Below are 21,014 nucleotides of genomic sequence, written 5' to 3'. Positions count from 1 at the left end.
AAGCTTTTTTTTCTTTTTTTTGCTTCTGCAAGCCTTTCTCAATGAGACTTGTGAGGCAGTTTGGCGAGGCAGTTATCAGGGAAGTGCAAGGAAAAAATGAACCATTTCTGTCATGGATTGCAGCAGAATAGGTGGTGAGGGAGCTGAGGCAGTGACATGCGAAGTCTGCAACATGTTCATAGTCTTACCCGAGGGTAACAGCAGTTACTCTTGCAGCAAGTGTAAATTGGTAGCCCTACTGGAGGAGAAGATACAGGGACCTGAGGCACACTTGTCCATACTCCATCTCATAAGGGAAGGTGAACAGTACCCAACACAGGAGGAGGGTGCATGGAAGAATGTAACCCACAGGAGCAGGAAAATCAGGAGACATTCTGAGCCTCTGTTGCTAAGCAGTCGGTTCCTGGCTCTCCCCATAGATATTGCTTCTGGACTACTGGAACAAGGGCTACTCCTCCAGCCTCCATGAACCTTGAAGTAAACTTCTCAGGCCCTTGTGGATGAGAGGACACGGTGGTCATGGGAGATTTCAATTACCCAGATATCTGTTGGAAGTCCAACTCTGCTAAAAATGAAAGGTCCTATAAATTCCTGACTAGTCTTGTTGACAAGTCAGGAAATGGAGAGGGAAACAAGGGGATCTGCTGTCTTGGATGATTCTATCAGGGAAGAACTGGTTGAGGGCACCCTGGGTAGTTGTTGTTGTTCAGTCGCACAGTCGAGTCCGACTCTTCGCGGCCCCATGGACAAGATCTCGCCAGGCCCTCCTGTCTTCCGCCGTCCTCTGAAGTTGGCTCAATTTCATGTTCGTTGCATCGATGACACTGTCCAACCATCTCATCCTTTGCCGTCCCCGTCTTCTTTGACCTTCAATCTTTCCCAGCATCAGGGTCTTCTCCAGTGAGTGCTCCCTTCTCATTTGGTGGCTACTACCCTGGGTAGTAGTGACCATGTAATTTTGGAATTTACAATCTTAGGGAAGATAAAAGCTGCAGGTAGTCAGACATATAGGTGGGACTTCAGGAGAGCAAATTTTGACAGTTATGCTGGGTAGGATCCCATGGTTAGAAATGCTTCAGGAGAAGGGAGCTCAAGAGGGACGGGAGTTTCTTAAAAGCAAAATACTGAAGGCACAACCACAAAATGATTCCTAGGAGAAGGGAAAATGGGAGGAGCCTAAAGAAGCCAAGGTCCGAAAGCAACTAGTTGCAAGTAGGTAAATGAGTACCCACCCTTAGTAGGGTGGGGGGCACCCTGCCTAATGTGGTGGTCGATGGCGGAGATGGCGGCAAAAATGGTGGAGATTGCGGCGGCGGCGGTGAGACATTGGCCCTGGAGATCGGAGGTGGCGTGGTGCGGTGGACGGCGGCGGCAGCAGCAAGCTACTGCGACCAACGGAGCGATCCCTGCTGGCCAGAAAGGAGGAGACATCCGGGCAGCCGCTGTCGAGACGGGCGCATGATGACGTCAGACGCTGGTGTAAAGCAGAAGCCGGAAGGATGTTGCTGGAACCAGAGGAAGGCGGAAACCGTGCGCCCGAAGGAAGAACTGCCACTGGATCGAAAGGGAGCCCGCCGCGGACGAGCGAAGGGCCAAGCCGAGAACGAGCATGCCAATCAATCACCACAGGGGTGCCGGTAGGAAACCCCACCCCTACAAATTCTGTGGCCCTAGTTAGGATAAAATTGTGTGACTAGCACCACATGTAAGCCGCTCAGAGACCCCCTGAGAAGGGGGTTCGAGCGGGATATAAAGCCTAAAGTTAAAATAAGTTAAATAAAGTTAAGGTGGCTCCATAAATAGCTTTCTAAAGACGTATGAAATAAAAAAGATTCATTTAGGAGGTGGGAGGGAAGCCTTGTAACCAAGGATGAATGTAAACAAATAACCAGTGATTGCAGGGAGAGTGTTAGAAAAGCTAAAGCTCAGTATGAGCTTAGGCTAGCAAGAGATGCTAAAAACAAGGGGAAAAGGGTTTTTTTGTTATGTTCAAAGTAAGAAAAAGAGCAAGGACATAATAGGCACATTGCGGAGACAGGAAAGTGAAATTGTAACAGGTGATGGAGAGAGGGCAGAACTGCTGAATTCCTACTTTTCCTCCATCTTCTCTTACAAGGGAAATGGTGCTCAACATGGCAAAAACAATACACGATGAGGGAAGGGAGCTGCAGCCTAGGATCGACATTGGGGTAGTACATAAACACCTACTTTCTTGAAATGAAACTAAGTCCTCAGGGCCAGATTAATTGCATCCAATTGCATAAAAGAACTCACAGATATAACTTCTGAGCCTCTGTTATTTTTGAGAATTCTTGGAAAACAGGTGAGGTGCCAGAAGACTGGAGGTGGGCAAATGTCATCCCCATCTTCAAGAAGGGGAAAAAGGAGGATCTAGGCAACTACCGACCTGTCAGCTTGACATCTAGAACAAATCATCAGTCAGTCAGTCCTTCAGCATTTAGAAAGGATGGATGTGATTACTAAGAGCCAGCATGGGTTTCTCAAGAACAAGTCATGTCAGACTAACCTTATCTCTCTCTCTCTCTCTCTCTTTTTTGAAAGTTACTACCTTGCTGGATCAGGAGAATGTTGTAGACATAGTTTATCATGATTTAAGTAAGGATTTGATAAGGTTCCATATAATAGTCTTGATGACAAGTTGGTAAAATATGGTTTGGATCCCGTGACTGTTAGGTGGACCTGGAACTGGTTTGCAGGTCGCACCCAAAGAGTGCTTGTGAACGGTTCCTCATCTTCTTGGAGAGGAGTGACGTGGAGTGCCTCAGGGATCTGTCCTGGGACCTGTTCTGTTCAACATTTTTATAAATTATTTGAATGAAGGGATAGAGGGGATGCTTATTAAATTTGCAGATGATACTAAATTGGGAGGGGTAGCAAACTGAGTCAGGATACAGGATGATCTTGACAGTCTGGGAAACTGGGCTAAAAGAAATTAAATGAATTTCAATGGGGAGAAATGTAAAGTTCTGCATTTAGGTAGGAAAAATCAAATGCATAATTATAGGATTGGGGGAGGCTTGTCTTGGTAGCAGTATGTGCGAAAAGGATCTAGGGGTCTTAGTAGACCATACACTGAACATGAGTCAGCAGTGTGATGCGGTTGCTAGAAAGGCAAATGCAATTTTGGTCTGTATCAACAGAAGTACAGTGTCCAGATCATGCAAAGTGATGGTATCATTTTACTTTGCTCTGGTTGGACCTCACCTTGGGTACTGTGTTCAGTTTTGGGCACCACAATTTAAGAAGGATATAGACAAGATGAAATGTGTCCAGAGGAGGGCAATGAAGATGGTGAGGGGTCTGGAGATCAAGTCTGATGAGGAAAGGTTGAAGGAGCTGGGTATGTGTAGCCTGGAGAGGAGACGACTGAGAGGTGATAGGATAACCATCTTCAAGTCCTTGAAGGGCTGTCCTAGAGAGGATGGTGTGGAGTTGTTATCTGTTGCCCCAGAATGTTAGACCAGAACCAATGAGTTGACATTAAATCAAACAAATTTTCGGCTAAACATTAGGAAGAACTATCTGACAGAGCAGTTCCGCAGTGGGACAGGCTTCCTCGGGAGGTGGTGGGCTCTCCTTCTTTGGAGTTTTTAAAACAGAGGCTAGGTGGCCACCTGACAGCAATGCTGATTATGTGACTTAGGCAGATCATGAGAGGGAGGGCAGGAAGGGTTGCCTCAGTGCTTGGTTCTCGTGGCCCTTTCTTACACACCCAGGGAAATGTTGATCGCCACTTTGGGATCAGGAATCAATTTTTGTCCAGGCCAGATTGGCCAGAGATCCTGGAGGTTTTTGTCATCTTCTGGGCATGGAACAGGGGTCACTGTGGGTGTGGAAGGGGAGGTATTAGTGAATTCCCTGCATTGTGCAGGAGGTTGGGCAAGATGACCCTGGAGGTCCCTTCCAACTCTATGAGTCTGTGAGTCTAACCCAGGGCAGCACCAGGCCAGGACCACGGATAGGAGCATGAGGAGAACAATGCCCTCTTGGACAGAACACACCACTCAGACATGCAAAGACTACACTCCTGTGAGTACTTCTGAGCCAACATGCACAGGATTGCGCTGCCAGAGTGCCGGTGGCCGAGATCTCCAAGGCTCACAAAGGCAGCCAGCTCCCCTGCCAGAGACTTCTTTAGGGGGAGGGCCTGGGCCTTGTTTCCTCCCTGTTTCTCCTTGACAGTCAATGGCTGCAAAGACCAGACTAGCGTGTCTCTTGCCTTCAAACATGAAGGTGTCAGCCTCTGCTGCAATGTCTTCATCGGAGAGGTGTCGTCCCTTTTCATCCTGCAAACACAAAGCAAGGTGAACATAAGAGAACATAAGAGAGAAGCCAATGTTGGATCAGGCCAGTGGCACATCCAGTCCAACACTCTGTGTCACACAGTGGCCAGAAACACAAGTAGCCATCATGAGGTCCACTGGCAGGGCCAGACTCAAGAAGCCCTCCCACTGTTGCCCCCCCCCCCAAGCACCAAGAACACAGAGCATCACTGCCCCAGAGAGAGTGTTCTATCTATACCTTACAGCTAATAGCCACTGATAGGAACATAAGAAGCAGCTACAGGTGACTACCAAGACCCAACCGAAGAAAAGCCTTGCTCGGTCAGACCAGTGAGGATCCCTCTAGTCCAGCATCCCGTCTCACACAGTGGCCAGCCAGTTCCTCTGAAGGGCCAACAACAGGGCAGAGAGGCCTTCCATCCCTGATGGATTAAAGTACCCTGGTCCTGCTCCTACATTTAAGAACATAAGAACATAAGAGACGCCAATGTTGGATCAGGCCAAAGGCCCATCCAGTCCAACACTCTGTGTCACACAGTGGCCAGAAATACCAGTGCCATCAGGAGGTCCAGCAGTGGGGCCAGGACATTAGAAGCCCTCCCACTGTTGACCCCCCCCCCAAGCACCAAGAAGACAGAGCATCACTTGCCCCAGAGCCCCTAGCTATACCTTGTGGCTAATAGCCACTGATGGACCTCTGCTCCATATGCTTATCTAATTCCCTTTTGAAGCCGTCCATGCTTGTAGCACCCACCACTTCCTGTGGCAGTGAATTCCATGTGTTAATCACTCTTTGGGTGAAGAAGTACTTCCTTTTATCCGTTCTAACCCGACCGCTCTGCAGTTTCATGGAGTGCCCACGAGTTCTTGTATTGTGAGAAAGGGAGAAAAGTACCTCTTTCTCTACCTGCTCTTTCTCATGCATAATCTTATAAACCTCGATCATGTCACCCCTCAGTCGTCTTTTCTCCAAGCTAAAGAGCCCTAAGCGCTTTAACCTTTCCTCATAGGGAAAGTGTTCCAACCCTTTTATCATTCGAGTTGCCCTTTTCTGCACTTTTTCCAAAGCTATAATATCCTTTTTAAGGTGTGGTGCCCAGAACTGCACACAGTATTCCAAATGAGGTCTCACCATTGATTTATATAGGGGCATTATTATATTGGCTGATCTGTTTTCAATACCCTTCCTAATAATCCCCAGCATAGCATTGGCCTTCTTTATTGCAGTCACACACTGTCTCGACATTTTCAGTGAGTTATCCACTACAACTCCAAGATCTCTCTCTTGCTCAGTCTCTGCCAGTTCAGACCCCATCAATGTGTATTTATATTTAGGATTTTTGGCTCCAATGTGCATCACCTTGCACTTGGCCACATTGAACCCCATTTGCCATGTTGACGCCCACTCGCCCATCCTTGACAGATCCCCTTGGAGTGCCTCACAATCCTCACTGGTTTTCACCACCCTGAACAACTTTGTATCATCCGCAAATTTAGCCACTTCACTGCTTACTCCCATCTCCAAATCATTAATGAACAAGTTAAAAAGCAGTGGACCAAGTACTGATCCCTGCGGTACCCCACTGCTTACCACCCTCCACTGAGAAAATTGCCCACCTACACTCACTCTCTGTTTTCTATGAACTAGCCAGTTTTTGATCCATAAAAGGACTTGTCCTTCTATCCCATGATTTTTGAGCTTACTTAGGAGCCTTTGATGAGGAACTTTATCAAAAGCTTTCTGGAAGTCAAGGTAAATAATATCTATTGGATCCCCCTTGTCCACATGTTTGTTCACCCCCTCAAAGAACACTAACAGGTTAGTGAGACAAGATCTTCCCTTACAGAAACCGTGCTGAGTCTGCCTCAATAGGTTTTGTTCATCTATGTGCCTACTAATTCTTTCCTTAATAATGGTTTCCACCAATTTACCCGGTATCGACGTCAGACTGACTGGCCTGTAATTTCCCGGATCTCCTCTGGAACCCTTTTTAAAGATGGGAGTGACATTAGCTACCTTCCAATCCTCAGGAATGGAGGCAGATTTTAAGGAAAGATTACATATCTTTGTCAGGAGATCTACAAGTTCACATTTGAGTTCTTTCAGAACTCTCGGATGTATGCCATCTGGGCCTGGTGATTTTTCAGTTTTTAAGTTGTCTATCAGTTTTAGGACCTCCTCTCTCGTCACCTCAATCTGACTCAGGTCTTTCAACACCCCTCCTGAAATCAGTGGTTCTGGAGTGGGCAAGCACTTCTCATCTTCCACAGTGAAGACGGAGGCAAAAAATGCATTTAGCTTCTCAGCCATTTCCCTATCATCCTTCAATACTCCTTTTACCCCTTGGTCGTCCAAGGGCCCCACTGCCTCCCTGGCTGGTTTCCTGTTTCTAATGTATTTGAAGAAAGTTTTATTGTTGGTTTTTACGTTTTTTGCTATATGCTCCTCATATTCCCTTTTTGCCTGCCTGACCTCAGACTTGCATTTTATTTGCCATAGCCTGTGTTCCGTTTTATCAGCCTCACTGTGACTAGCTTTCCACTGCTTAAAGGAATTCTTTTTACTTTTTACAGCCTCCATTACTCTGTTTGTTAACCATGCAGGCTTTTTCCTATACCTGTTTGTGCCTTTCCTAACCTGCGGAATATATATTTTTTGAGCTTCTAGGATCGTAGTTTTAAATAGATCCCAAGCTTCCCCAATTGTTTTGACCCTTTCTACTTTTCCTTTCAGTTTCCTCCCCACGTGTCCCCTCATATCAGAGAAATTACCCCTTTTAAAGTTAAAAATGGTTGTGTGAGTCTTTTTGGCCAATTCTCTATTTGTACAAATGATGAACTCAACAACATTATGATCACTGTTTCCAAGCGGTGCAATCACTTTTACATCTCTCACCAGGTCTTGAGTGTTACTTAGGACCAAATCAAGGATCGCCTCTCCCCTGGTAGGTTCCGTGACCATCTGCTCCATAGCACAGTCATTTAGAGTGTCTAGAAACTCAATCTCTTTTTCCCGGCTAGAACACATATTGACCCAATCAATGTGTGGGTAGTTAAAATCACCTATTATTACACAGTGTTTTTGTCTAGTTGCTATCTTTAAGGCATTCATCATTTTATAATCCTCCTCTATCTTTTGATCTGGTGGGCGATAACAAACTCCCAGTGTTAAGTTTCCTTTTGGCCCCCCTATTTCAACCCATAGAACTTCCAGAAGCGAATCCAATTCACTTAGCCTCTCAATCTTTCTAGACTTTATACCCTCTCTGACATACAGAGCTACCCCACCTCCAACCCTTCCCCCCCTATCCTTCCGATATAATATATAACCGGGAATCACTGTGTCCCACTGATTTTCCTCATCCCACCAAGTTTCAGAAATACCCACAATGTCTATTTTTCCCTCCGACACCAAGCACTCCAACTCCCCGATTTTACCTCGGACACTTCTAGCATTTGTATAGAAACAGCTGTAATTTCCCTTACAAGTTAAGCCTGCATCCTTCCTCTTGCTATCTCGAGTCGTTGTCCGGCAGTCCATGTCACCAGCCATGGCCTCTGTGGACAATTTCAATCCACCTCCCTGTAGAAAAGCAACCGGTACCCCCTCACCTCTCTCAGATGAGCCAACCCGAACCAGAGACTTTTCATCTCCTGTCGGCTTTCCCCCAATATTCAGTTTAAAAGCTGCTCTGCCACCTTTTTGATTTTAAGTGCCAGCAGCCTGGTTCCTTCTCGGGACAAGTGGAGACCGTCTCGCCTGTACAGCTCCCTCTTGTTCCAAAAAGTATCCCAGTGCCTAACAAACCTGAACCCTTCCCCCCTACACCATCGTCTCATCCACGCATTGAGACTCCTGATCTCTGCCTGTCTCTCCGGCCCTGCGCGTGGAACAGGTAACACTTCTGAGAAGGCTACCTTGGAGGTCCTGGACCTAAGTTTCCTGCCCAGCATCCTAAATTTCTCCTCCAGGACCTCACGACTGCATTTCCCCACATCGTTGGTGCCGACATGCACCACGACCACTGGCTCCTCCCCAGCACTATCTACCAGCCTATCTAAAACACGCGTAATGTCCGCTACCTTCGCACCAGGCAGGCAAGTCACCATACGGTCAGTACGCGGGTTCGCCACCCAGCTGTCTACCTGCCTAAGGATCGAATCACCCACTACCAAGAGCCCCCCTCTCACCCTTCCCAGGGATGGTTGGTTCCTTGGTGCAAAAGGATACCTGCTCACCAGCTGGGGAAGAGGTCCCTTCTGAGGGCACATTCCCCTTATCCTCAGCATGGTGCCCTGTTTCCCCTAGACCCTCATGCTCCCTGACAGCAGCGGGGCTGCCAGATCCAGAGTGGGACGTATCTAACAAGTCCCCGAGAGTCTTTTCTGTGTGCCTAACTGACTGTCTCTGCTTCTCCAGGTCAGCCACCTTGGCCTCAAGAGAGCACACACGTTCCCTGAGAACCAGGAGCTCCTTGCACTGAGCACACACCCAAGACTTCTGCCCTGTGGACAGATAGTCATACGTGTGACACTCCGTGCAAAACACTGGATAGCCCCCAACCCCCTGCTGGCATTCTGGCTTCATAATTCTTTTAAAATAGGTAAATATAATCCCCCTTTTAAAACCCTTGGTATTTATGTGGTTTTTCTTATCGAAGTCAAATTACTTTACGGGAAAGACAAAGAGCCTAGGGCCTTGTCTTTCTGGCTCTTTTTGGGCTTCTTACAGAGCCCCTAGTCTAAGAGTCCCTAGGCTAAGAGCCCTTCGGCTTGTGCCAGAGGCTCGTGCCTCTGGCAAGGTGCTTTCTTAAATACTTACAGTCAATCCCAAATTACAGTCAATCCCAAACAATGCCCGTTCCTCTCCTTCCCTCAATCAGCCAGGACTCTGCAACAACTCTAAGCGCTTCCACACACTGCTAAACACAGTTTTCCCACACAATATCCTCAGCTGAATCCACTCAGCTGAAAGCAAGTAAAAAAACCACTCACCCCTCTAGCAGCTCTCCCTCCTGCTCCTGCTCAGAGCTCAGCTGGGTCTCCAACTAGTCCAGCCTCCTGTCTCACTCAGGGACCAGCCAGTTCCTCTGGAGGGCCAACAACAGGGCAGAGGGGCTGAGGCCTTCCCCTGAGAAGAACCTCAGAAGAGCCCTGCTTGGTCAGGCCATTGAAGGTCCATCTAGTCCGGCATCCCGTCTCACACAGGGGTCAGCCAGTTCCCCTGGAGGGCCAGCAACAGGGCATCGAGGCCGAGGCCTTCCCCTGATAAGAGCACCAGAAGAGCCCTGCTGGATCAGACCAGGGAGGGTCCCTCTAGTCCAGCCTCCCATCTCACACAGGGGCCAGCCAGTTCCTCTGGAGGGCCAGCAACAGGGCAGAGAGGCCGAGGCCTTCCCCTGATAAGAGCACCAGAAGAGCCCTGCTGGATCAGACCAGGGAGGGTCCCTCTAGTCCAGCCTCCCATCTCACACAGGGGCCAGCCAGTTCCTCTGGAGGGCCAGCAACAGGGCAGAGAGGCCGAGGCCTTCCCCTGATAAGAGCACCAGAAGAGCCCTGCTGGATCAGACCAGGGAGGGTCCCTCTAGTCCAGCCTCCCATCTCACACAGGGGCCAGCCAGTTCCTCTGGAGGGCCAGCAACAGGGCAGAGAGGCCGAGGCCTTCCCCTGATGCTGCCTCCTGGCTCTGGGATTCAGAGCTTTCCTGCCTCTGAATGTGAAGGTTCCCTTTAGTCATGGAAGCAGAAGGTTACCAGTTGGGACTATCACCAGCACCTGTCAGTAATAGTCAGCAACTTTTGCATGGGTGAGAATATCACACATCTTCAGCCTTTAGTTTGCCACCCTCCCTATCCTGCCCCCAAAATGCAGGGCCTCTCCATATGGGCCTCATTTCTGCACTTGGTGCATGGTTTCCTCTGCCACGGCCTCCACAGGTGGCCCCCTACACATCTGGTGCCCCCCCCCACCAAGCAGGTCTCCTGCTCAGATACCCGCCACACAGGCTGACTACTCCCTCCCTCTCGGGCCCAGTACCTTGGCTAGCAGAAGGACATCAATGAAATCCATGGTCTTGCCCTTTTTGGAGCAGAGCCAGGCATCATGGCCCATTTGGCTCAGCGCCTCTCGCCGCTGCTGGATTACATCCGCTGTGAAAGTGTGCACAATGTTACAAGCATGACGGAAGCGGCGCCAATCGGCTGTCAGGTAGTAGAAGCAGTCAAAGTAGTGGAGTAGATTAAACTGCCGACGCACAACCAGGGAACTGAGCTCCAAGATGGCTGCGATGTAGTCACTTGATCTCCTGGAATGCAGCAAGTTCACTTGTCAACAGAAAACATAAGAAAACGTAGCTCAAGGAATGCTGGGCTTGGAGTCTAAGAATCTGTGTTCTCAGAAGTGTTGTTCAGGCTTTCACCTAGGCAAGCTGTGTGGGTGTCAGTAGCAGCATTCATAGTGGTTGACTGAGAGGCTGCAGCTCCCATCACCAAAGGCCACTGGAGGGGAAGGGGTGTGTGTTGCCCTTTCTGGAGGAGGTCAGAAGGCTATGATGGAGGCACTGTGCAGACACAGGGCCACTGAATGGCTAGCAGGAGGAGACGCCACATGCCAGTGTCAGGTTTTGTTATCCAATTTCCGCCACTGTGTGCCTGCCTCCTCACAGGAAACGGCAACGTATGCCCTCTCCCTCTTCAGTGACGCTCTATGGTGGAAACTGGAAACACCTCCCCCCACCCTTGACACAAACCACTATACTGTGCCGGAATCCAAAAATGTGGAGGGACCCCTGATCTAGGTGTTGTCTGGTGAAGTGTTGTCTATTGTCATGGTGCCCAATAAGCCAGTCTCCTAAGAAAGGTCTCTACTACAGACTTCCACAGCTACCCTCTTGGGACCCTCCACACCCACTCTTTAAATGTACATGAACAAAACGGAGCCATTTACAAAGCTGGTAACCTGTTGTGACTCCTGAATGGGGAAGTCTTGGTCAATGTTCCCTCTAAGCTGCGGAGTCCTGTGAGCAAAAAGTCTGCTTTCTGAGCTCCTGGCATTAAAGTTGTGAGTGAGCAATTTGGCTGTGGCATGAATCAGTTTGCTCTCCTTCCTGAGCTAAGAAAAAAATGTGTGAGCTGGAGGCTGAAAATCTGTGAGCTAGCTCACACTCACTCAGCTGAGAGGGAACCTTGGACTCTTGGTATAAAAGCAGAGGTTCGTTTAGAGGAAGCCACGAGGGCTGAACTGCGCGGAAGCTTAGTCCCAGCGCGTAGCTTGAAGCACAGACACGGCCATCGCTTGTGGAAGCCTTTCTCTCCACCCCAGTCTGTGTTCTGCACAACTGGCTTCTCTCCCGTGAGGGACAGTCCTCTTGTCTGTGCCAAGTCTGTGAACAAGCGGGCAAGTCCTCTTCTTCCTGGGTGGGGACAGATGCCCCTGGCCTCGAGAATCATCACAATGTGGGGCTGAAACTCCAAACATGCAATGGAGGATAACAGTGAGAACCACAGGAGGACTGCAAGGGAGACCCTGGAGAAGAGCCAGCTGCACGGGTGCCTACTCACTCCTGGCAGTTGCTGTCGTAGCTGAAGACGCATTTCTGCAGGCTGTCCAGGGTCATGAGGCTGATCTGCTCGAACATGTCCATCGAGACCGCACCGGCTGTGGTGAGCTTGCGCCACTTGCCCTGTGAAGGACACGAGAGGCTGGAGTCGTCGTCGTCGTTGCTGGCAGGAAGCAAACGGGGCTTGTCCATCAAACGGCATGGCAGGGAGGCTTGGGAGGAGGGGGTGGGAGAGGAGACGGGGCTTGGCAAAGAGAGCCAGCAGATTTTGGGTAGGGCTGTGAGCCGAGGGAAAGGGAGGGCACACGCCATGGGAGCAAAGAGACCAGGAGAAAACTGTGGACAGAGAGCCAGGGCACGGAACGGATGAAAACTACTTCTTGTACATGCACTTCACTCTGAGTTTGGGTGCATGTTTGGTCTTATTATTCTCCCCCAAACCCATTTCAACTCCTGTCTAGCAAATGCATCCCACCTTGAAGGTGAGAGCGTCAAAATATGATGTGTTTGTATGTTGCCCTACCTGTGAACTTCTGGTGTTTAAGAACAGCTGTGGGGAAGGTGAGCTGAAACATAACCAGAAGCCTATTCTGAAAGGGGTGTGTGTGTGTGAGTGCACATCTATATCTGAACCAGCCCAACCAGAGTCTTCCAGAATGTTATGAAGGATGAAGGCAGAGATGGCTGGGCTGGGCTGGACTGGCTGCCCTGTTGCAAGGGAGGCGCCATCAGCCGGCGGTGGGAAGGTTCCCTCTGGCAGGAAGGCAGCCTGGCTGCCGTTCATTTCCTCCAGACCCTCCCAAGCCCTCAGTAACAGTCAGGTGCTCAAGGGCTCAAACATTCAAGACCCCCATTTGTAGAAAACGCTGAGATTCCAGTTGCCAAGTCTGGACGGAGGAGCATGTGCAGCTTCTGAAGTACATAAAATTAATTTTTTAATGGTGCTGCAGATTTGAACAAGTATTGGAGCAAGTAATGGAAAGTGAAGGGCAGCAAGGATTGTGGTGTCACAAGCAATGCCAGTAATGACACCCAGAAAAGAACACTGACAATCACAAACGCAGGCTTCAAGTAAAATGGCTTTGAACACATCATCTCCTAAATGGCATGGGTTTTCCTAGATAAAAAAGCACAACTCTTTGTTCAGAAGCAATGCTCCCTCTAAGCAGTGGAGTCTTGTGAGCAAAAATTCTACTTTGTGAGCTACCGGCATTAAAGTTGTGAGCAAGCGATTTGGCTGCTGCATAAATTAGTCTGCTCTGAAGCCATCCCTTCCTGAGCTAGGACAAAAAATGCGTGAGCCAGAGGCTAAAAAACGGTGAGCTGGCTCACACCAACTCAGCTTAGAGGGAACACTGTTCAGAAGGTGCCACTTGATTGAAAACAAGAAAGAAAGTATTGCCTGAGCAGAATAGCTGAAAACCAGAACAAAGGTCACACACACAGAGAGACCACCTGGATCCCTCTTCCTAACTGACTCCCGTTCTAATGTAAGTGGAGCCCTGGATGGATGGGTGAGGAGGCAGGCAAGGGAGGAAGGGGGCATTTGCAGAGAGCCTGGCGTAACGGAGGCACTCACGTGCAGGATGTCCGTGCTCTGGTTGAAGATTTTCAGGTAGGGCTTCAGGATGTCAAAATGAAAGGCCGGGGTAAGCATGCGCCGGTGACGTCCCCACTTCTTGCCAGCGCTCAGAAGTAATCCATCGCCTAGGGCAAGAAGAGGTCAGCTGACTGAAAGTCACACGGGGAGGTGAAATTGCCAGCAGCCAGCCAAAATCTCATATGTTGTCAACCAGGAAGCTCCAGAAGTTACATCTGAAGGATAGCCAGAAAAACCTCCAGAGAGACTGACGGTTCACAGGGCCAGAAGGTGTCTACTTTGTGTGGTCCTTCATCCAATTCCATCAGTGACTACGGGCTTTGTTAGCCAAAGGTAGTCAGAGAATACCTATGAGTGTCTGATGCTCTGGACTACAACTGATGCATCGATGTTATGAACCACCCTGAAGGCATCTGGCTGTCTCCTTTTTGGTAAGAATCATGAAGCAGATGGACCAGTGGTCCAGTTCTGATGCAGTTTCTGCCCAAAGGGCATCAATACGGTTGGATTCTCTAGGGAACGATGGAGACACTGCTGGTCCAAGAGGCTGGCTTAGACTACCACTGTGGCTACAGGATGATCTCTTTTGAAGGAATAGGTGCTGCCTCCCAACTGCCCATTCGAAAGGTGACAATTGTGCATAAGATTTAACTCAGTTTTGTTCAAGTACAATCCACTCTTCTTTAGGCACACCACACCAACAGTGACCCAGTGGCCCTTGTTGGAAAGAGTTGGAAGTTGCCTCCCCAAACTCCAGGCCTTCTAAATATTGTTTAGAATCCCTCCCACACCATCCCCAGCCCTAGCAACTGCAGCAATCAGGTCCCAGGGTCCGTCCCCCCCCCCAAATCTGAGAAGATTCCCCCTCTGCCCCAGAGGGAGCGTCATCTGGGCACTTCCCCTTCCATTTGATTCCCTTCTTCCAGCGCTGCTGCTGCTGCTGCTGTTGGAATCATCTGCTTGGGTTGCAGCTATAGCCTCTGTCTGTCTCACTATCAGTTATCCATTCTGCCTCTTCTCTAAGTCACAGGGTGAATTTCTACAAGTCTCCCCCCCCCCAGACAATATTGTGAAAAGTCAACTTAAAAATGCTAGCGAATGCAAATCACGCTCTCAAGCCTCAAATATGTCTTCTTGGCTACAATGTTGTTTATTTTATGAGACAAACATGTTCCAAGACTTGATTATTAGATTTTAAAGTATTTGGTTTTCAGATTTATCTAGTTATAAAGTGAATCCTACATTCCAGTTTTATGAAGTACCTCAACCACTTTCATGTTTTTCATGCTCCTTGAAGATTAACATGTTTCAGGCCCCTGCCCCGAGGCGAGAGGAGCCCTGTGTCCCAGGAGGGCGGGGGAACAGGGCCTCGGTGGGCCTCAGAGGAGCCCTTCTTTCGCCATGCGCGCTCACCCCCGGGGCCACACGTGCAGGAGGAGCAACACGCTGCCAGAGGGAGACACCTTACCAAGCCAGGGCTTCAGGAAGCCGTAGAAGAGCTTGTCCTTGGGAGCCAAGTCAGCTGCAGGACACAAAACAAAACGGGGGGGAAAACCCAGCACGTTTACTCTGGCTCTCTCCTTTTTTAGAAGAAGAAAAGAAAAAATAACAGTTCTGAAATGCTGTAAAATGTAAATCCTTTTAACGTCGTAATGGAGAACCTAAACTTTGGACAGACTACGTTAGGAAGCCTGGGAGGGAAGAGGATTATCTTCCGAGATGCTGGAGAGCTCCCAGTCAGGAGTGCTGCTTCTGTCATTTCCCCCCACGGGGCCTGTGGAGTCCGACTCACTGATTCTCTGTGCAAGAGAACAGATGGGCACAAATCAGACATTAGAAGTGAAGAGAAGCCCCTCAGAAGCGAGACTCAGCATCCTGCCTCTGGAGGACACGCGTCGACTCAAAGGCTGCGTCACTTCAGCAGAAGTATTTCAGAGGTACAACCCTGTGAGAAACCTGTGAGCTGGACCATTCCAGGTGGAGGTGGGTGGCTGTGCTGGTCTGCAGGAGAAGGGCAGTAGTTGAGTCCTCCTAGAAACAGATCTTGCTCTTCCGACTTGGAACTGATGACCTGATTGGGCACTAACAGACCTGGACTCAACAGAGGTCAGGAGTGGATAGCTGGCTGCAGAAGGCAGAGGTCTACGTACTCCCATCGAGGGCTGACTTCCACCTTACAGAGTCCATGTGGTGTACACACGGTCATCATGAGGACTTCTGATCACATGCGCACCTGGAGTTCTGTGCTGAGAACATAATTCCCAGGTGTGCAGGGGCCTGATTCAGCACAGAGAAAAAAGGCTTACACCTCCCCCCCCCCCCGTGCTGTTCTCCGAACCTGAAATGGCCTCTATTCGTCCTGTTGGGGAAACGTACATGTCGTTTTCCCAGCAGGCAAAGAGCAGCTCCCCAGGTCAGGGAAAGCAGCACAGGGAGGGGGCCCAAGCCCCTCTGCCTCCTCTGGATGGTGCTCTGGATCTGAATTGAATCCAAACATGCCTGGCAATTAAATCCCCAGCAGGAAACTCTCAGAACCTGCCTACTGAAAGTCCAGATGGAGAACACGTGGACTTGGCAATGTGTGGACCGGCTCTCGCGGTTCATCCTATTTTGCTATGCACCATTGCATCAACACCCACGCGTTTGCAGCTTTGACTGGGTCCTGCTTTCCCACGTGTGTCCTGTGGCATGGGCACCGCCTGGGAAACTGGAATGTCTTTGAGATAACTCCTTTGCCCCCTCCCTCCACCACCAGTCTACTATTTGTAGCACAGGGAATGCAAATTTTTGTCAACAGAATGTAACTCTTCATGCATCTGAGGACATGGGCTCATGAAACCTCACACACCACCATATCTATTATGGCACAATAAATTAATAATCTTTAGTGCCGCAAAACTCTTTATCAGTTTGCCATCAAGGTAATTTCCCATGGGGCAGCATGCAAAGCAGTACAGCAGTAGAATGTGGGCAGCCTTTGCACGTGGCATCCCAAGTGCCAGGCAGGCTGCCCTGCGTGCGCCAAGGAATGCTTGGATCCCCTGAGTTTCTGACCCTCAGGCCTCTCTCTCTCTCTTGGGTGGGGGAAAAGCTAGACCAGTGATTGGACACGGGCAATTCAGGTGCCCTTCCCTCCAGGCTGTTAAGCTCCTGCCCATAGGACAGAAGCCCCCATGATGCATCTTCCGGGACAGACCCGTCTGCTCTGGAGCCCCCCCCCCCAGTCTGGTGCCTTTAGCGGATGAGCTCTGTTTGAATGTAGACAAGCCTTCTGGTTGCTGGTACTGGGTTGATCTGCTGCCTTTTATTGAGTTTTTGTTGTTTGTTCCAATTTGTATTCCACCCTCCTCACAAGCAGGCTCAGGGTGGATCACAGAGCAAAATTTAAAGTATACCATAAAAATTGCAGTACATATCAACATAATTTATGGAACAATTAAAACAGTTTAAAACAGCATAGCTTAAAGACAGGTCACACTATTCATATACATAGATTTCAAGCTGGTGTCATTTGGCCTCCAGAATCTGGACCTGGGCCACATAGAGATGGTAAACTTCAGCAGGTGGGGAGGCGAGATTTTAGTGGGCGCCCATCACCTCAGCCAAAGGCCTGGCGGAAGAGCTCCATTGCACATATTGTAAAAAAGTTTCCCCCTAATATCTAGCTAGTACCTTCCTGCCCTTAATTTAAACCCATTATTGCGAGTCCCTAATCCTCTGCTGCAGCAGTGGCATCAGCTGCCTCGAGAGGAGGTGAGCTCCCCCCCCCCACCCTGGCAGTCTTCAAGCAGCCGCTGGACAAACACTTCTTGTCAGGGATGCTCTAGGCTGGTCCTGCATTGAGCTGGGGGTTGGACTAGATGGCTTCTTGTGGCCCCTTCCAGCTCTGTGAGTCTATGATCCTGTCTTCCCCAATAGCAACCTTCTGAGTTCAATCACTACATTTAAACCAATCCAAAGCACAGGCCCTAATACTTACTTCTACCTCCGGCTCTCTCAGCAAAATGACATGACTTACTCCTGTTCCGCAGATAAAACGGAAGCTAAAACTCTTTGTGCCAGCACCCCCTAGCTCAGCTTAGAGGGAACTTTGCTTTCCAGTACCAGGGAACTTAATTTCCTGGGTCGCAGGACCCACGTGGATAGACAGCCATGAACAGCTGCTGCGGGGAGTGCAGTGTGTGTGTGTGTGTGGGGGGAGAATTTCCCCCCCTCCTCAGTGCTGCTCCCGGCTTGGGAACCAGCTTTACCAGGGTCAGAAAGGTATGCTGGGAGAGGGGGAACCAGGAACGTTTCCCACGCTGAGACTGCTGGACCCAGCCCAGTGTAGTTATCCAAGGTCTGTTGTCCTTGCCAAAGAGGCTTCTCAGGACTCCTCCTCTTGGTCTTGCCATGATTCGTAGCCACAGTAGTACCTGAGGCTGTTGCGATGGGCTTGATGTAATCTGGATGGAACAGGGACACGATTGGCAGGAAGGGCCCCATCCACGTCACCATGGCCGAGGAAAAGGTGGAGACCAGCTGGGCTATCCGGACCATGTCCTCCTCGGAGGGCTGAAACTGCAAGAGACACAGCAGAGGCCGTGAGTGCTGACGCCAACGGGAGGAAGCGGTGGCAGACCTGGTGAGGGGCTGGCTGTCCAGTGGGCACGAAGAAAGGGGCTGGACGGCCAGGCTCTAGGCACGTGTCACAACCAGTGTTCCCTCTAGGCCGGGCACGATCCCCATTTGTTTCAGGAAACGCTTCCAGAGAAGAGGCGCATAGGACGATGCCTCCTACTGGCCAGTCCCGAGGCTTCTTCACCTCTCCAAAGGGAGAGCACCGCAAGGCCCAGGTCCTGCCATGGCTTGTAACCAGCCTTCCTTCCAGACAATGGCAGCACACCCCCGAGATCTGTCAAGACGCAAGGGCTAAGATCCGCATATGATTTGGCTCTGCCTGGCACTGCGCATGAAGGCTGTGGAATGGGTGGGACGGCTGCTGGGAACTCTTCTCCCAGCCCCGGTGGAAGCCGTGGCTGCTCCTCTGTGCCACATTCTCCTTCCCTTCCCTGAGCAAGGCTGCAGACTCCCCCCCCCCCACACAAACCAGGCCCCCTGCGCCCGCGGGTGTTGCTTACCAAGCCCAGGTGTCCCAAGAGCCAGTTGTCACGTGGGGGCTCTGGGAAGCATCGCAGTCTCTGGCAGAGGACGTAATAGTCGTGGAAAAAGCCAAAGGCTTTCAGGAGGAGATAGAAGAGCAGGCCCAGAAGGGAAAGCGACAGGACGGAAGAAGCCGCAGTCCAGGCGAGGGTCTTGTCCAGCACCAGCATCTCCAGCATCCAGTCTGGGAGGAGCAACATCCTGGAAGGAGGAACCGTACAGAGAAACACGATTCTTGAGGACACGTGCAGAAGGCATTGATTGTCCTCCGACCACTGACCACTGGGAGGGGGGAGGGCTTTCAAGTCCCCTGTTTCCTCTTTGGACCATCAGAGGGTCTGTGTGAGAGGTTTTGGGGGGGGGGGGGGGACGAGGTTAACTGGTGTGGTTAGTCCAGTCCCCACTAGTTAGCAGAGTGCTTAAATAAAGCTACAAACGCAGCAGCGTGACTTTACCCGGTCACCCAGTTTACAAAGCTACACAGAGCCACGTTGCAAGTTTAGAAGATAAAACTTCTCTCTTTATCTGAGAAGTGCACTTTTTGATAGGAAAGAGCGGAGACAGGATAGAGTACTAACTTACTAGCTAAGGATGGAAGCAGATGGCAAGCAGGCCACCTGCCTCATGGTTCCCAGAGAGGACAGCATGTTGTCCCTCTCGGTGCATATGCAGAGAGGGAGTTTGTCTTCATCTCTGAGAGAGAACGGAAGGAAGGGGGATTGTCCCTGAGAACACAGTCTACATTGCAAAGGGGACAGTGGCAGAAGAGTAAAGACAGGAGGAAGAAGAAGAGGAGGAGATTGGATTTATACCTTATGGCCCTTCACTACCCAAAGGAGTCTCAGAGCGGCTTACAATCTCTTTTCCCTCCCCCCCCCCACATCAGACACCCTGTGAGGGAGGCGGGGCTGAGAGAGCTCTTGACAGAAACTGCTCTTTTTCAAGGACAGCTCTTGTCAGAACTATGGCTTGCCCAAGGTCATCCAGCAGCTGCAAGCAGAGGAGTGCGGAATCAAACCCGGTTCTCCCAGATTAGAGTCCGCACTCCTAACCACTACACCAAACTGGAAGACAGGAAGAGAAGTCAGTGTGCCTATCTAGCTATCTAGCCTCCCTTGCCACAGAGTCTGCAGGTCTGAGACACAGAAGCATCGTTCTTGGAACTTCCAACGAGAACAAGGCAGGCACTTGAAAAGTATGCAGATGGAGAGTGATTTCAACTAAGCATACCTTTATTTAGTTCAGAACAAAGACAACTGACCGGCTCGCAGGCCGGTTTATATGCATTCAGAAAACCCGCCACCAAGCTCACCTAAACACATCCCCTACTCCCGATAGGCTATTTACAGTAACCGAGAGACCCATTGGCCTCCCGGCTGGGGACCTAGCCCTTTCATTGGGCCGGCTAGGATCCTACGGACCCATTGTCTTTGAAGCTATTGAGGAATTGTGCCTGGCCAGCCTGGGCAAGTCCGGGCATGTCAGGCTGAATACATTACACCCCTCCCCCCTTGGTTCGCAATGCACCCACAGATGAAGTCCTTCAGGTGTGCTGGTGGCTTCCTGGTGCGGGTTGAGCGGCGAGGTTCTGGGGTAGCTACCGCTTCTGCCTCGGGCGCTCTTGGAGCCGAGTGGACCGGGCCCGGCGTGGGGTGTGGTGTAGCCGGGGTGTCTGGTACCTCGTCCCGAGGGGTCTCTGGTGCAGGCCGGGATAGCGGCTGTGGGTCTGTCCCCGGAAGTGGGGCCTGTGGAGAAGGCTCCGGGTCCTCGTCCCTGTCCAGGTCCTCTGGGTCCAGCGGCAGCGTCCGGCAACGTAGCTGATCAATGTGCCGATGGAGGATCTGGCCATCCTCGCAGGAGACCTCGTACGATCGAGGGCCTTTAACCCGGATGACTTGGCTGTCGGGGGGGGGGGGGGCGGTCGGGGTGTAGCTGATCCATTCGGGAAGCCAGGTGGCGGCCCAGAAGTAGTTCGGCAGGGCTGTGGCCCGTAGTGGTGTGGGGCGTAGTGCGCTGGCCAAAGAGGAAGGCCACCAGTTTGTAATCCCAATCGGAGGAGTCCAGGCGGTGGAGCGTGTCCTTTGTGGTGCGCACCATGCGCTCGGCCTGGCCGTTGGTTGCGGGATGGAATGGGGCGGACCGGACGGGGCGGATTCCATAGTACCTCGTGAAGGCCTGGAACTCAGCTGAGGTGAATGCTGTCCCGTTGTCTGTGACCAGCGTGTCGGGGATCCCTTGGACGCTGAAGATCCTCCACATGGCCCGGATCGCGGCCTGTGACAAGGTGGAGGGCACCGGGACCACTTCCAGCCACTTGCTGTACGCGTCCACCAGGATGAAGAAAAGCTGGCCCTGGAATGGCCCCGCAAAGTCCAGATGAAGGCGGGACCAGGGACGGTGTGAGGATTCC

The 21,014-nt window shown here is 50.8% G+C and overlaps 1 protein-coding gene across 1 annotated transcript in view; it reads right to left on the bottom strand.

Moving 5' to 3' along the window:
* Positions 1–21,014, bottom strand: part of LOC107105430 (cytochrome P450 4F22) — a 54,289-nt gene that overhangs the window by 6,110 nt on the left and 27,165 nt on the right. The window contains exons 2-8 of the mRNA XM_015405388.1: positions 18,583–18,805; positions 17,878–18,022; positions 14,931–14,984; positions 13,442–13,569; positions 11,864–11,985; positions 10,341–10,608; positions 4,241–4,307 (exon numbers count right to left, since the gene is read on the bottom strand). Of these exons, the coding sequence (XP_015260874.1) occupies positions 4,241–4,307; positions 10,341–10,608; positions 11,864–11,985; positions 13,442–13,569; positions 14,931–14,984; positions 17,878–18,022; positions 18,583–18,804 (1,006 nt within the window). The 5' untranslated portion in view covers position 18,805. The remainder of the gene's footprint in view (positions 1–4,240; positions 4,308–10,340; positions 10,609–11,863; positions 11,986–13,441; positions 13,570–14,930; positions 14,985–17,877; positions 18,023–18,582; positions 18,806–21,014) is intronic.

This window comes from Gekko japonicus, unplaced genomic scaffold (genome assembly GCF_001447785.1).
Source record: "Gekko japonicus isolate JY-2015 unplaced genomic scaffold, Gekko_japonicus_V1.1 scaffold1211, whole genome shotgun sequence".
Taxonomy (NCBI): Eukaryota; Metazoa; Chordata; class Lepidosauria; order Squamata; family Gekkonidae; genus Gekko; species Gekko japonicus.
The sequence above is the reverse complement of the archived record's forward strand: the minus strand, read 5'-3'. Positions and strand labels throughout refer to the sequence as shown.